This window comes from Nomascus leucogenys, chromosome 8, assembly GCF_006542625.1.
Source record: "Nomascus leucogenys isolate Asia chromosome 8, Asia_NLE_v1, whole genome shotgun sequence".
Lineage (NCBI taxonomy): Eukaryota > Metazoa > Chordata > Mammalia > Primates > Hylobatidae > Nomascus > Nomascus leucogenys.
Window position 1 is genome coordinate 96,890,720 of NC_044388.1, and position 17,173 is coordinate 96,907,892.

At 40.2% G+C, this 17,173-nt stretch overlaps 3 protein-coding genes across 5 annotated transcripts in view; 1 reads left to right on the forward strand and 2 right to left on the reverse strand.

The window, feature by feature from the left end:
* FBXW2 (F-box and WD repeat domain containing 2) overlaps positions 1-378 on the reverse strand; it is a 36,682-nt gene extending 36,304 nt beyond the window's left edge. For both annotated transcript variants that reach the window (XM_030817714.1, XM_003264063.3), the window contains exons 1-2: positions 302-378; positions 97-205 (exon numbers count right to left, since the gene is read on the reverse strand). The gene's annotated coding sequence lies outside the window, so the exon portion shown is untranslated. The remainder of the gene's footprint in view (positions 1-96; positions 206-301) is intronic.
* Positions 379-443: 65 nt separating this feature from the next.
* Positions 444-8,954, forward strand: LOC101176203 (putative UDP-GlcNAc:betaGal beta-1,3-N-acetylglucosaminyltransferase LOC100288842). Its single transcript, XM_030817715.1, has 2 exons — positions 444-868; positions 5,581-8,954. Exon 2 carries the CDS (start codon positions 5,710-5,712, stop codon positions 6,682-6,684), a length of 975 nt encoding a protein of 324 aa, XP_030673575.1. The 5' UTR covers positions 444-868; positions 5,581-5,709; the 3' UTR covers positions 6,685-8,954.
* A 3,251-nt stretch (positions 8,955-12,205) lies between these two features.
* The window catches only part of PSMD5 (proteasome 26S subunit, non-ATPase 5), a 31,299-nt gene continuing 26,331 nt past the window's right edge, over positions 12,206-17,173 (reverse strand). Inside the window, exon 10 of one of the 2 annotated variants that reach the window (XM_030817719.1) lies at positions 12,206-12,853. In XM_030817719.1, the coding sequence (XP_030673579.1) occupies positions 12,725-12,853 (129 nt within the window). In that variant the 3' untranslated portion in view covers positions 12,206-12,724. The other variant, XM_003264065.4, reaches the window with a different exon arrangement.

The window sequence follows — 17,173 nt, forward strand, 5'->3', positions numbered from 1 at the left end:
AACCCTGTTTTCCCGTCTCTAAAATACAGATCCCATCAACTCATTGGTTGCTCCCAGGTCCCTTGCTCTCGGAATCGTGTTCCGCGCGGCACTGACCTGAGCGAGCGCCCCGGGGCCCGGGACCTCGCGCCGGGTTCACAGCTACTAGGCACGCTCGGGCCACCAGAGCCTTGCAGCGGCCGGGTCCGCTCCGCAGCCATGGCGCCTGCAGTGAAAGAAAAACAGCCAAGGCGCGGCAGGTCAGCAGAGCCGCGGACGCCTAAAAGTCCCCTCCCCAACCGGCCCCGCCTCGCATACAGACCTGGACCTGCGGCCGCTGCTCCCGGTCCGCAGCCTCACAGGGGAGCGGCTTCCGGTGCTGCCTGCGTCATCTCCGCGCGTCCCTCGGCTCCGCGGCGCCCGGCGGAAGCGACTGCACTTCCGGTCCCCGCCCGGAGGTGGCTGGTGGGAGACGAGGCCGGGAGTAGGGGTGGAGAGGAGAGCATCCTGGGAAGCTGAACGCGTGCTGCGTGGCCCTCACGGTGCTTAGGCTGGGTGCAACCTAGAACAGAGCTTCCTTTCGTACCGTACATCTAGGTTTGCATAGCGCGCTTATGTCCCTCCTCCAATCCGATCTTGCACCAGCTCTGCAGTAGTTTTTCTTAGTATCCTCATTTTACAGAGGAAAGGGAGCTGTGGCTTAGAGAAGTTAAGAGACGTGTCCAAATTCATACAACCCATTGGGCACCTCTTTATCCCGAACACTGTTCTAGGGGATAGGGTTAGTGAACAAAAAACGCAAAAACCCCTGACCGCCTGGGCCTTACATCTATTAGGAGGAGGAAGACAGATAAACTAAGTAAGGCTTGTGCAAAGGAGAAAAAGCACGGTAAGCAGGTTGTTGAATGAAAAAAGACAGTCAAGTGATGTAGATTTGAATGAATCACAACATTGACACTATGGCTGTGGCCTGGTTACTTAACCTCTCAGACTTTGCTTCGTCTGCATAGCAATTATAGTGAGCTCCCCATCCGAAGGCTCTGAGGATTGAAGGAAATGAAGCATACAAACCTTTTAGTGTCAAGGGCTAAAACTGAGCTAAAAAAATCCCACGCACTCTTTCTCAACACTTTTTGGGTACCATCTCACTCAGTTCCCAAAACAACCCCACAAGCTAGTAACTATTATTAGGCCCATTTTTAGAGATGGGGAAACAAATCAAAACAGGTTTAGGCATCTTTCCTAAGGTCATAGTAAATGGTTGTCATAGGATTTCAACCCAAACTGACTTCAGAGCACAAGTTAAACCTTTTTTTTTTTTTTTTTTTTTTTTTTTTTTTTTTGAGGCAACGTATCACTCTGTTGCTCAGGCTGGAGTACAGTGACATGATCTTGGCTCACTGCAGCCTCAACTAATGCACGCTCAAGCGATCCTCCCACCTCAGCCTCCTGAGTAGAAGGGACCACAGGCGTGTGTCACCATGCCCAGCTAGTTTGTGTGTGTGTGTGTGTGTGTGCGTGTGTGTGTGTGTGTATTTTTGTAGAGGCAGGGTTTCGCTATGTTGCCCAGGAAGGTCTTGAACTCCTAGGCTCAAGTGATCCACCTGCCTGGGCCTCCCAAAAAGTGCTGGGATTACAGGGGTGAACCACAATGCCCAGCGCACAAGTTATCCTTGTTTCTCTGTAAGGGTTCCTAAACCATATACGCATACACGCACATTCACATACATCTTATACCAGCACTGTCCAATAAACCTTTTGCCAGTGATGGAGTTGTTCTGTTGGTGCTGTCCAATAAGGCAATCACTAGTCTCTTGTGGCTACTGAACATTTGAAAAGTACCTGATGTAAATGAACTAAATTCTTAATTTTATTTAATTTTAATTTTAATAGCCACATGCGGCTAATGGCTACCATGCTTGATAGAACAGTCCGATAATATAACATAGACAATAAGAGAGACATATCCAGTAGACGGTAGAGCATGGCCAAGGTTCCAAGCATCCTGACTTCATCTAGGGTACTTGAAACATGGGAAATAAAAATTGATTATGTGGGGTGGAAGTCAACTACGGTGTCCTAAAAGTAAGGTCTCAAGAGAGCAGATTTGATTTGCTAAGCAACAGGATGTCACTCTAGACTTCTAAGTCAGAACGTGACTGACGACAGCATTATAAGACATTTAGGAAGACATACATATACAGATTGGATACTGTCTATGAAAAGGAAGGCAGTACCAGGGTAATCAAGAAAATCAAGCACCCATATCTCTTTGGAGCAAACATTCTCAACCCCAGTACAGTTTGATGAATCAAATTGAAAAGTCCAGATGGAGCTGCCCGAGAGATAATATTGTTTGGACCTCTCATAACAAAGAAACCAAATTGTGCAAATTTAAGCCCAGAGGGGATCCAGGAGCAAAATTCATGACTATAAAAAAATTTTTAAATTGCAAAATGGAAGTAATATTTAATTAAATACAAGACCTATTGAATTGTTAAATTCAGAATATGTAAAAATTCCCTTTCATTTGAAATTTTTAGGTTAGATTTTTCCCACTTTGTAAAGATTTTCAAGATTGCGTGATGGTTGCTGAGAAAACACAGCCAACTTTAAATATAAGAAGTTATTCCTAGCCAAATAATTACAAAAGCTGTTGTAAATGGCAGATAGGAAGATCAACATGTTGGATGTTGAAGGAAAGGACGAAATATAGCCTGGCATGAAAAAAGAATGCTCAGTATAATTGCTTGTGTGACAGGAACATGAAAATATGCTGAATGTTGTTTCTTTTCTTGAAATAAACTTGCTGGTAGAAACGATGTTTGGGATAATTCCTACACATACATACTCCAGGAAAGGAGAAAACATCAAATGTTTAGTTTCTTCAATTCCAGCTAAAATGGACTGTATGTTGTCTTCCATTTTGAGCTAAATTTGCCTGGGGGAGGTAGTTTAGATGACTTAAAATTGATTTAGTAAAGTGCTTGCATAGCCCATACTAGGGATTCTGAATCCTTCCCAATGAGCCATACACCAGACCTCACCATATGATGTTTCTTTGGGAGAAAATAATGCACCCACTAGGGATGAAAAATACTCCTCTATGTCTAGTACAGTTTTTGCATGTGTATGTACCAGGGAGCAGGCATTACTCCAGCTGTTTGATTTCTTGAGATGCGCTCCAAAAAAAAAGTATAGGATATATCTACTTGCGCAGTGATGCTATGTAGAAGTGATCTGGGTAACTGTTCTTTGAACTTCCACACACACTTTACCAGGAACTCAGCATAAAGATGGGGTCAGTTTCATGAAGTACACAGGGTTGGAAGCATTTGAAGAGGTTTGCTTTGTCTATTCTTTGTTCTGGATTCACTCTAGCTGTAACATGATCAGCACCCACTCTCCTATGCAGTCAGCAGGTATTTAGGATAAAAGCTCAGGTTGATTGGCAAGAAACCTTATCCTCAAAGGTTGAGGCACAAAGTACTTTACTGCAATTGCTGTTAGACTGGAGTCATCCTGAGATGTGTTTGGGCATAACTGGCATCTGGACTCAATAATTTCTAAGACCCTGAAATTGCTCACAGGCAACATGCAAGTAAGTGTCTTACAATCTTTAAAGCATTTGATATCTAGTAAAATAGGCTTTGAGGAAGTGAAATTTTTTTCTATGTGTAAATGAGAAAATGGAAAGGAGTTCAGATTATAATTGCTGGGTTTTTTTTGTTTTGTTGTGTTTTTTGACTGTTTAAAGGACACGGGGGCCAGGCACGGTGGCTCACGCCTGTCATCTCAGCACTTTGGGAGGCCGAGGCAGGCGGATCACCTGAGGTCAGGAGTTCAAGACCAGCCTAACCAATATGGTGAAACCCCGTCTCTACTAAAAATACAAAAATTGGCTGGGAGTGGTGGTGCATGCCTGTAATCCCAGCTACCTGGGAGGCTGAGGCAGGAGAATCGCTTGAACCTGGGAGACGGAGGTTGCAGTGAGCCAAGATCATGCCACTGCAGTCCAGCCTGGGCTGCAGAGTGAGACTCTGTCTCAAAAATAAAGAGAAAGAAAGAGAGAGCAAGGAAGAAGGGAGGGAGGGAGGGAAAGAAAGAGAGAGGGAGAGAGAAAGAAAAAGAAAGAAAGAAAGAAAGAAAGAAAGAAAGAAAGAAAGGAAAAGAAAAAGAAAGAGAAAGAGATAAGTAAAGATAGGAATTGTGATTCTCCAATGGTTAAGAGTGAGCTTTGGGGTTGGGCACGGTGGCTGTCACCTGTAATCCCAGCACTTTGGGAGGCCGAGGTGGGCGGATCACCTGAGATCAGGAGTTTGAAACCAGCCTGGCCAACATTGCAAAACCCCATCTCTACCAAAAATACCAAAATTAGCCGGGCGTGGTGGCAGACGCCTGAAATCCCAGCTACTCAGGAGGCTGAGGCATGAGAATCCCTTGAACCCAGGAGGCGGAGGTTGCAGTGAGCCAAGATCACACCACTGCATTCCAGCCTGAGCGACAGAGTGAGACTCCGTGTCAAAAAAAAAAAAAAAAAGACTGAGCTTTGGAATCTGAAAGATTTGAGTTCAAATCATGCCCTATCCCAACCTCTTACCCACTGTGTGACCTTGGGCAAATTGCTAAGCTATTAAGCTACTCAGATGCTCAGCTTAATTATGAAAATAACCTATCTGAAAGGGATATTACCAGGGCTAAATGAGTTAAGACACGTAAAAGTGCTTATCACAATGCCTGGCACAAAAGCAAGTGCATAATAGGAGGTAACAATTATTATGGGAGGCTTTATTGATCGAAGATCCAATGAAAAGGGATTTAATTCATTTAATGTTCCCTGGCTCTGTTATACTACAATTCTGCACATGCCCTTTCAGACAGAAAGTTTCCATCTGTGTTGATGAGGTAGAGTACGCTTGGCCTAGGTCTGTCTTACATCTCTGAAGAGGTGCTATGCAGATAGCAGTAATCTGTCCATATTGACGGAAATGTCAGATAGATTAGGAGACATTGTCAAAACAAACTCTGATTCAGTATTAGACTAAATTGGAAAGTCATACTAGAAGAATGTAAATATTTGATAGTAGCCAGGGTGTCATGGCTAACAAAAGCAGCCACTTCATGGAAAAATAGCCCCTGACTTTTGTAATTAGAGAAGAAATGGATCCAGGTGCTCCCATTCAAGAAAGAACATCATGTATTTTCCTACAGGTTTTTATCACTGTGATACCACTTGTTAAGTTATGTCCATGTGTCTGTGTCCAATTCTTCTTGGTAATCCCAATGTCCAAGACAGTGCCTTGTACATAGTAAGTAAGCTTTTATCCAAACAAGCAAGAAAACAACCAACTAACACTTTACACAGTGTTCACTTTGTGCCAAATACTGGAATCAGCAGCACTGGAGAAGACAGAGACACGATGCCTGCTGTCCAGGAGACCACAATCTAGTGGAAGAAATAGATAATAATAATATATCACAATAAACACTTAAAATAGAGTGTACTGCTAAATGCTGTGAGAGGTCCGTATAGGGCTCAGTGAGGGCAAAAACAGGAATAGAGATGAAGCCTGAATGAACACGTGTCCTTTTCTTTTTTAGGTGACTTTCTGCAGACTTCGGACTCACCAGTGGTGTTTCATTCTATTTAATGTCATCCTATTTCACGCCTTGCTTTTTGGGGCTGACTTTGTGGAGGAATACTTTCTGCATTCTTTGCCTTATATAGATATGAAAGTTCTTGAAATTAAGAATAAGGCAAGAAAATTGAACATCGAACCCCTAAGAAGTAATCTCTCCAAATATTATGTCCTGAGCCAGTCGGCAATATGTAAAGGGAAGAACATTTTTTTGCTGTCTCTTATCTTCAGTAGCCCAGGAAATGGAACAAGACGGGACCTCATTAGGAAAACTTGGGGCAATGTGACCAGTGTCCAAGGGCATCCCATTCTCACACTGTTTGCTTTGGGAATGCCTGTTTCAGTAACTACCCAGAAAGAGATCAACGAAGAGTCCCGTAAGAATAATGATATAATTGAAGGAATCTTCTTGGACAGTTCTGAGAACCAAACCCTGAAGATCATTGCAATGATACAGTGGGCTGTGGCTTTCTGCCCTAATGCCCTGTTCATTCTCAAGGTGGATGAAGAGATGTTTGTCAATTTACCAAGCCTGGTAGACTATCTTCTCAATCTGAAAGAACACCTAGAAGATATCTATGTAGGACGGGTTATTCATCAGGTTACACCCAATAGAGATCCTCAGAACAGAGACTTTGTCCCTCTTAGTGAGTACCCAGAAAAATACTACCCAGATTACTGCAGTGGTGAGGCCTTTATAATGTCCCAAGATGTGGCTCGGATGATGTATGTGGTTTTCAAAGAAGTATCCATGATGGTGCCAGCTGATGCGTTTGTAGGAATTTGTGCTAAGTCCATTGGCCTTATACCCATCCACAGCTCAAGGTTTTCTGGGAAAAGGCACATTAGATACAACAGATGTTGCTATAAGTTCATTTTTACATCCTCAGAAATTGCAGATCCTGAAATGCCCCTAGCATGGAAGGAAATTAATGACGGAAAAGAATGTACACCATTTGAGACATACTATGGGCTCATTTCCTGCAAACTTTTGACGTACCTTGACAGCTTTAAACGTTTTCACATGGGGACCATAAAAAACAATCTCATGTATTTTGCTGATTAGGATTTCTTTAATTTTCCTTAGGAGTCTATTATTTTAAAGTTACCTTCTACCTTGTTATGGAAAGCATCCCTTCTTCCTCGTGTTTTATGTAGGTTCTCTGAATCTTTAATTTTACTTGCAAAGGTACAAAATGTTTTCTGTGCTCTGGTGTACTCAATTACTGAGATCACATTTTAAGAAATTTAAGTTGGTATAGCATGAGTCTTTTCAAAATAAAATATTTCTTTCAGAAGAGAGAACATTATGTTTCATTGTTCGTTTAGTTTTTGGGTTTTTTGTTTGTTTGTTTGTTTTGAGACAGGGTCTGGCTCTCACCCAGGCTGGAGTGCAGTGGCGCAATCTCGACTCACTGCAACCTCCGCCGCCTGGGCTCAAGGGATCCTCCCACCTCAGCCTTTTGAGTAGCTGAAACTATAGTTATGCGCCACCATACCTGGCTAATTTTTTTTTTTTTTTTTGGAGACAGAGTCTTGCTCTGTCACCCAGGCTGGTGTGCAGTGGCACCATCTCAGCTCACTGCAACCTCTGCCTCCCAGGTTCAAGCAATTCTCCCTTCTCGGCCTCCCAAGTAGCTGGGATTACAGATGCCCGCCACTACACCTGGCTAATTTTTCGTATTTTTAATAGAGGTGGGGTTTCACCGTGTTGGCCAGGCTGGTCTCGAACTCCTGGTCTCAAGTGATCTACCCGCCTGGGCCTCCCAAAGTGCTGGGATTACAGGTGTGAGCCACCACGCCTGGCCTAATTTTTGTATTTTTTGTGGAGATGGGGGTTTCATCATGTTGCCCAGGCCGGTCTCGAACTCCTGGGCTCAAGTGATCCTCCCACCTCAGCCTCCCAAAGTGTTGGGATTATAGATGTGAGGAACCGCACCTGGCCAATACACCATTCATTATAACTAAGTTTTTTTTATAAGCTGACTAGTAAAAATTATGTATATTTATGTTGTACAACGTTTTGATGTATGTATATGTTGTAGAATGGCTAAATCAAGCTATTTAACATATGCATCACCTGACATACTTTTTTTGTAGTGAGAACACTAAAAATCTACTCTACTAGCAATTATCAAATATTCATATATTGCCGTTGTCATGACCATGATGTATGATAGATCTCTTGAACTTACTCCTCATGTCTAACAAAAATGTTGGATCTCTTGGCCATATCTGCCAAGTTTTCCCAACCTCCAGCCTCTGGTAACCCCCATTTACTCTCTGTTTCTATGAATTTGAGTTTTTTTACGCTCCACATATAAGTGAGCTCATGCCTGGTTTATTTCACGTAACATAATGCACTCCAGGTTCATCCATGTTGTTGGAAATGACAGGATTTCTTTCATTTATAAGGCTGAATAGCATTTTATTGTGGATATATACCACATTTTCTTTATGCACTGGTGGACACTTAGATAGATGCCACTAATCTTGTGAATAATGCTGCATTGAATGTGGGGCAGGCAGATATCTCTCTGACATACTGATTTAATACCTTTTGGATATATATCCCATAGTGGAATTGCTAGATTGTATGGCAGTTCTATTTTTAATTTTGTGAGGAACCTCCATAATGGCTGTATTATTGGTTTACCATAATGGGTCATTGTGGTTTTACTTTGCATTTCCCTGATGATTAGTGGTATTGAGCATTTTTTTTTCGTATACCTGTTGGCCATTTGTACTTCTTCTTTTGAGAAATGTCTATTTAGGGCCTTTGGTCATTTCTAAGTCAGGTTATTTGGGCAGGGCACGGTGGCTCATGGCTGTAATCCCAGCACTTCGGGAGGCCAAGGCAGGTGGATCACCTGAGATAGGAATTCAAGACCAGCCTGGCCAACAGGGTGAAACCCCGCCTCTACTAAACATACAAAAAATTAGCTGGACCTGGTGGTATGTGCCTGTAATCCCAGCTACTCGGGAGGCTGACACAGGAAAATTGCTTGAATCCAGGAGGTGGAGGTTGCAGTAAGCTGAGATCATGCCACTGCACTCCAGCCTGGGCAACAGTCTGAGACTCCATCTCAAAAAATAAAATAAAATAAAATAAATAAATCAAGTGATTTGCTTTCATGCTATTGTGTTGTTTGAGTCCCTTATCTGTTTGGATATTAACCCCAGAACAGATATATGGCTTGCAAATATTTTCTCCCATTCCATAGGTTATCTCTTCACTATTGCTGCTTTTGATATGCACAAGCTTTATAGTTTGATATCATCTCATTTGTCTATTTTAGCTTTTGTTGCCTATACTTAAGGGGTCATAGCCAAGAAAATCTTTGCCCAGACCAATGTCATGGAGCTTCCCCCACCTATGTTTTCTTCTAGTAGTTGTACAGGTCTTACATTTAAGGTCTTACATTTAAGTCTTTAATCCATTGTGAGTTGATTTTTGTATATAATGTGAGATGAGGGTATACTTTTATTATTCTGCAGGTAGACATCCAGTTTTCCCAGCACCATTCATTGTAAAGACTATCTTTTCCCCATTCAGCATTCTTGGCATCTTTATCAATAATCAATTGACTATCAATGAATGAATTTATTTCTGGGCTATTGTCTTCCATTGGTCTATGTGTCTATTTTTATAGTGTACATGCTGTTTAGATTACTGTGGCTTTGTTAACAGATGTTCAAATCCAGTAATATGATGCCTTCGGCTTTGTTATTTTTGCTCAAGATTGTTTTGGCTGTTCAAAGACTTTTATATTTTCATGTGAACCTTAGTATTGTTTTTCTATTTCTGGGAAAAAATATCATTGGAGTTTTACTAGGGTTTGAATTGAATCTGTATATGGCTTCAGGTAGCAGGGACATTTTAACATTAGTCCTTCCAATCCATGAATGTGGCATATCTTTTCTCTAATTTGTGTCATCTTCAATTTCTTTCATCAACGTTTTATAGTTTTTATTACACAGATTTTTTTACCTCCTTATTTAAATTTACTCCTAAGTATTTTGGGGTTTTTTTGATGCTATTATTAAAAGGATAGTTTTCTTCATTTCTTTTTCAGATAGTACATTGTTAGTATATGAAAATGCTACTGATTTTCATACGTTGATTTTTTTCCCTGCAACTTTACTGAATTTGGTTGTCAGTTCTAACAGTTTTTGTTTGTTTGTTTGTTTTTGAGATGGAGTCTCACTCTGTTGCCCAGGCTGGAGTGCAGTGGCACGATCTTGGCTCACTGCAACCTCCGCCTCCCAGGTTCAAGCAATTCCCCTGTCTCAGCCTCCTGAGTAGCTGGGACTACAGGCGCCCACCACCACGCCCGGCTAATTTTTGTATTTTTAGTAGAGACAGGGTTTCACCATATTGATCAGGCTAGTCTCAAACTCCTGACCTCAGGTGATCCGCCAACCTCGGCCTCTCAAAATGCTAGGATTACAGGCATCAGCCACCATGCCCAGTGCAGTTCTAACAGTTTTTGATGGAGTCTTTAGGGTTTTTTCTTATAAGGTCATATTGTCAGTAAACAGTGACAGTTTCACTTCTTCCTTTCCTATTTGGAAATATGTAATTTTTATATTTTATATATATATATAATATATATATAAACAAATCTCGCTCTGTTGCCCAGGCTGGAGTGCAATGGCATGAACACAGCTCACTGCATCCTTGACCTCCCAAGTTCAATAGATCCTCTTGCCTCAGCCTCCTGATTAGCTGAGAATACAGGCGTGCACCACCTGGCCCAGATAATTTTTGTTTTTTTTAAAGAGATGGGATCTTGCCATGTTGCCCAGGCTGGTCTCAAACTCCTGGCCTCAAGTGATCCTCCTGCGTTGGCCTCCCAAATTGTTGGGATTACAGGTGTGAACTACCACACCTGGCCTATTTGGATAATTTTCTCTTTTTTCTTTTTTTTTTTGAGATGGAGTCACTCTGTCACCCAGGCTGGAGTGCAGTGGTGTGATCTCGGCTCACTGCAACATCCACCTCCTGGGTTCAAGGGATTCCCCTGCCTCAGCCTTCCGAGTACTTGGGATTACAGGCACCCACCACCACTCCCGGCTGATTTTTGTATTTTTAGTAGAGACGAGGTTTCACCATGTTGGCCAGGCTAGTCTCGAACTCCTGACCTCAGGTGATCCACCCGCCTCAGCCTCCCAAAGTGCTGGGATTACAGGCATTAGCCACTGAACCCAGCCAATTTTATTTCGTTTTCTTGTCTATTTGCTCTGGCTAGGACTTCCAATACTATACTGAACAGAAGTGGTGAGAGTGGGCATCCTTGTCTTGTTCCTGATTTTAGAGGAGAGGCTTTTAACTTTTTTTTTTCTATTGAGAATGATGTTAGCTATGTGTTTGTCATGTGTGGCCTTTATTGTGTTGAGGTACATTCTTTTATTACTTTATTTTTGAGAAGTTTTTATCAGGAAAAAATGTTGAATTTTACCATATGCGTTTTTTGCATCTACTGAGATGCTCATATAATTTTCCCCCTTCATTCTGTTAATGTAGTGTATCATCTTTATATATTTGTGTATGTTGAGCTATCCTTGCATCCCTGGGATAAATCCCACTTGATTATGACGAATAATCCCTTTCATGTGCTGTTGAATTTAGTTTGCTAGTATTTTATTGAGGATTTTTGTACCTATGTTTATCAGGGATATTGGCTGGGATCTTGTTTATTTGTGGCTTGTAATTTTCTTTTCATGTAGTCTCTTTGTCTGGCTTTGCTATCAGAGTAATGCTGACCTGACAAAATGAGTTTGAAAGTGAAGGGGTGGCTTGCCTTTCTACACCTGTGGGTATTTCTAGTCGGGTGGGACGAGGGACTGAGAAAAGAAATAAGACACAAAGTATAGAGAAACAACAGTGGGTCTAGGGGACTGTACTTAGCACACTAAGGACTTGCACTGGCACTGGCCTTTGAGTTATTTCAGTTTTTATTGATTATTATTTTCATTATTTTAGCAAAAACGAATGTAGAAGGAGAGCAGGGTGATAATAAGGAGGTCAGCAAAAAACATGAGCAAAAGAATTTGTTATAATTAGGTTCAAGGGAAGATACTATGCTTAGACGTGCACGTGGGCTAGATTTATGTTTCTTTCTACTTAAACATCTTAGCAGAGTAAAGAATAACAAGGCAGCATTACTGCAAACATGTCTCGCCTCTTACTATAGGGTGGTTTTTCTCTTATCTTAGAATTGAACAAATGTACAATCGGGTTTTATACTGAGACATTTAGTTCTTAGGGGCAGGCAGGAGACAGTGGCCTTCTTCTATCTTAACTGCAAGAGGCTTTCTTCTTTTACTAATCTACTTCAGCACAGACTTTTTACGGGTGTCGGGCTGGGGGACAGTCAGGTCTTTCTTATCTTATGAGGCCATATTTCAGACTCTCACATGGGGAGAAACTTTGGACAATACTTCGCTTTCAAGGGGAGAGGTCTTCGTGGTTTTCTACGGTGCATTGTGCTCCTGGTTCATTGAGACTAGAGAATGGTGATGACCTTTATCAAGTATACTGCCTGTAAACATTTTGTTAAGAAGGCACGTCTTGCACAGCCTTAGATCTTTTAAACTTTGATTTTATACAACACATGTTTTTGTGAACTCTTGGCTGGGTCAAAGTGGCTGGGTCAAAGTAGCTGGGACAAAACTACAAATTAACAACATCTCAGCAAAGCAATTGTTTAAAGTACAGGTCTTTTTCAAAATGGAGTCTCTTATGCCTTCCCTTTCTACATAGACACACTGACAGTCTGATCTCTCTTTCTTTTCCCTACAGAAAGTATTCCCTCTTCTGTTTTGAGGGGAGAGTTTGAGAAGGATTGGTATTAATTCTTCTTTAAATGTTTGGTAGATGGCTTCAGCAGTGAAGCCATCAGATCCTGGGCTTTTTGTTGGTGGGAGATTTTTTATTGCTGATTCAATCTCTTTACTCTGTGCTGGTCGGTTCAGATTTTCCATTTCCTCATGATTTAGGATTGATAAGTTGTATGTGTCCAGGAATGTATCCATTTCTTCTAAGTTATCCATGTTGTTGTTGTATAATTGTTCGTAGTTGTCTCTTAAGATTCTCTTTTTTTTTATTTTTGAGACAGAGTCTTGTTCTTTCGCCCAGGTTGGAGTGCAGTGGCATGATCTTGGCTCAGGTGCAAGTGATTTTCTTGCCTCAGCCTCTCTAGTGTTGCGGGAATCAGGAGGACCAGAGAGACCTTGGGGTATATACAGGAGGATCTTTATTGAGTGCACTCAGACCCAGCAGACTTAACATCCAAAAACTAGGCCTAGAACAAAGACAGCACTTGACTTTTATACACACTTCAAAAAGAGGGTGGGCTAGCTTGAAGCAGGCTTATAGTGGTGTGAAAGCAAGGATACAGAAGCAGAACAAAGACAGTTAATCAAATTGTGACAGGTTCATAACTCAGGATTACACATGACCGTTGCTATGCAGCCCAGATGTCTGTTATCTAGGTTTGCTCTAATGCCTAGCACAGGCTTATCCATAACTTTCACTATGGTGCCCAGGTGGCTGTATCTCAGGCCTGCTCAGATGGTTTATGGCCAACAAAACAGAATACTTGAAAGTACTTAATTTCCCAGTTTAGTGCCTTTGTCTGTGAAATGATACTTAACTTTTATGGCTATTATGATAAAGTAAGAAAACGCATGCCAAGTGCCTAACATAAAATCAATGCTAAGAAATGGTAGCTATTATTAGTAATAATGATAAAGAATTTTGCAAAAATTTCCCTTTAAATCCTAGGCATTGGTCATATTGAATTACTTGTAGTTTCTCAAACATGTTCTCTTGTTTTGATGTGTACCTGCTATCTTGCTTTGCTACTCCACTGTATTCTTCACTCGATTGCCTCCTACTAGTTCTTCAAGATGCAGGTGTTTCCTTCCCTGGAAAACATTTCCTAAAGTCTGCGGACGTGTTTTCTGTTTCCCTCTATTATTGTACTTCTTATACTCTCTAATTTTCTACTGACCTATTTTCTTCCACTATAAGACACTTTCTTCTTGTGTGATTTTCAGATAAGCTACTGCAAGTCTTGGTTTCCTCATCTGTGAAACAGGGATGTAAAAATTAAATGAGATGCACTTGGCACTTAGGCCAATGTCTAGCACTTTCCCCAATGCCAAGAACATAATAGGCAGTCAACAGGTGTTTACTTATGAAATGAAAATAATGATTTACAAATTTTATTCAATCTAAAAAAAAATCAGAATGTGTAGACCAAACATAGGAGAGAGGGCATCCCCCCAAATTCTGATGTTAAGTGAATAAAATCAATGTCATGAAGCAGAATGGTGGTTGCCAGAGGCTGGGGAAAAGAGGGAATAGACAGTTATTGTTTAATGAATACAGTTTCAATTGTATAAGATGAAAATAATTCTGATGATGGATGGTGGTGATGGTTGTGCAACATTATGAACATATTTAATATACTGAACTGTACACTTAAAATAGTTATGACAAATTTTATTGTATATATTGTACCACATTGAAAAAAAATCAACATCATGAATGAGATTAAAACAAAGGTCATTTTAAGAGAATATTTCTCAGGCCAGGAAAGACCTGGCTATAGCCTAATTAGTAGTGATATTAACAGTAGGGGACTGGTCAGCATGGAAACACAAAAAACAGAGTCACGTTGCCAGGGGAGATGATCAATCTGGGGACTAGGTAATTCCAGTTACTTTAAAATAATTTTGTTACAAAGCAGGGGTGGTTTATCAACTTCACCATGGCCTAAAATATGCTCATGCATAAACCTCTGAACAGGTGATTTGGTGTGCAGAGTGCTTTGGCTTTGCTGTTTAGAGAGAAGAACACCGGAAAACAGGTGGGTGTAGGTGTTGTCAATGAAAAGAAAGATTATCCTTTGTAAATTAATGACATGGTATCCTGATTTATGCATATGTACCTTCTGTTCTGTTTATTAGGAGTAAGTTTCCTTTTCTCTGATGAACTCAAGATTGACTTTATAGGTATGAAAAATCCAAAGCAAAACCCTCAACAATCATGACCTACCAATAAATGAAATGACAGTTTAGGAATCCTTCTGATTAGCATGTTATCACTTTTCCTCTCCCAAAACCACAACAGGCAAAGTTCATTGGTAAACAGCAAAAAAAATTACATGAACACTATAAACATTTTTTAGATGTTTTAAGTCTTTTTTTCAAAGGAATAATAGTAACAAAAACACAAGAGAGCTCATAAAAAGTATTCTGAGTATAAGGAACATAATTTTAATATTCCATACTACTCATTTTTCAAAGACTATATCCACGACTTTGAAAGTGGAATCAGAAACGGAAAAAGGATCAAAAAGAAAAAAAAAAAGATAGTGAAGAGAACCCAGAAATAATTTGGTGGCAGGTTTTTATTTTATTTATTTATTTTTGAGACAGAGTCTTGCTGTGTTGCCCAGGCTGGTGTGCAGTGGCAAGATCTCAGCTCACTGCAATCTGCTTCCCAGGCTCAAGCGATTCTCGTGCCTCAGCCTCCTGAGTAGCTGAGATTATAGGTGTGCACCACCATGCCTGGCTAATTTTTATATTTTTAGTAGAGACGGGGTTTTGCCATATTGGCCAGGCTGGTCTTGAACTCCTAGACTCAAGTGATTTGCCCATCTTGGCCTCCCAAAGTGCTGGAATTATAGGTGTTAGCCACTGCGCCCGGCCCTGAAGCAGGCTTTTAGATAAGATTGCATGTCCATGAAAATTTTGAGGGAAGAAAATACTTCCATCTTGTTGCAAAGATTAAGGCAGTGAAAGGAATCCGAAAAACACTGGATCTATTATGACCAAGCTTGCCTGCTCTTAATGCATTCCAAACTCCTAGTTCCACTTTGCATTTCAATGTAGACACATGACAGTGTTGGTGACAAAGTAACATCAGACATTTCATGATAATTCTTGGGGAAAGGAAGTCTCTTTTGTGAAATATAGATGGAGTCAAATGCCTTAGGAGAAGTTTTGGTCAAAACGTGGTCCTCTACATGAGCTCTAGAAGAAATCATTCAGCTCCTTCTACTGCTGTTGCGGAAACAGGTTTCACATAGTATGGACCTTCACTCAGGTAAGTTCTGAGCCTCAAATAATTTGGGTTCCCAAAGATTTCTGCAATTGTCTTGGAATTAGCAAGTGCTTTCACTAGTTCATATTTGGCATCCTTTGAAGCTTTGTCATGCTCCACAGACCGGTCCACCACATATTCTACAAAACCTGGACTGTTAAACATAAGTTTCTGAGCCCAGGGTTGGTTTGCAATGGCCTGAAATGGAAGGCAGAAATAATACAATTCCCCTGAGTGGAAGTTGTTTTGTTAGTGGGATGGCACAATATTTACGAAGAAATCTGGCAACATGAACTTTAAAAATGTTACCTTTTGTCTAAGTAAATTCCTTCCTGAGAATCTAACTTAATAAAATAATCTCAAATACGAAAAGTCTTTGTATACAAAAATGTTCATAATAGTGTGAAAGTTACAATATAAATATCTAATAATGGGAGAATGGTTAAGTAACTTATGGTATATGGCAATAAAAAATAAACATTAACAATAATGTTTACAAAGAATAGGAAATGACACAGGTAAACCTGTTATATAAAAAAAGCAGATTCAAATTATAAACAATGCATGATTACAACAGTGGAAAAATAAAAACTAAAGTAGAAAAGACTAACCTCAAGATACTCCTATAGTGTACAAACATTTTCAAGAATGTTCATTGTAGTATCATTTGTAAGATACTATCTAAATCTTCATTTACAGGAGAAGGATCTATTGTGGCTATTCAATGAAATACTAACTTTCTAACTGCCTCTTTTAACATAGACAAATTTAAAAAAAACATAACATTGAAGAGAAAAAAAAAAAGCAAAAACTGCAGTTACTTTTGCACCAACCTAATGGAATGATACGAACAGCATGATACCACTTACAAAGTTTATGAATATCTAAAATACTATGTTTTATTTAAGGATACACACAATATGTAGTAGAAATATGAAATCATTTATGGGCCCTGACTTTGTGATAGTGATTTTATCTAAGAACAGAGGAAGGGGAATAGGACTGGGCAGAGGTAGCAAGATACAACTATGTTTGAAATATTTCACCAAAAATAAACACACACTAATACAAAAACTAAAAGGAAATACACCAAAAGGGTATAACTGTCTGTGATTTTAAAAAATTCTAAGTCTTCTCCAAATTTTAAGTTTTTCAAAACCTATTACATTTTAATGAAAAAGAAGTAACAATCAAGTTTATGGCCTAGTTTTTTCCTCTCAAAATGTGTTCCACAGACAAGTAGCATCAGCATCACCTGCGAGCTTGTTAGACATTCAGGATCCCAGGCTCTGCCCCACAACTACTGAATTACAATCTACATTTTAGTAAGATTCCTAAGATTAATGTTTGAGAAACTTTGGCCTGCTTCACAACCAAGCATGAAGGTAGGCAGAAATAAAAATAGTTATCCCAACCAGTAAATAGAAAATTACTTCTA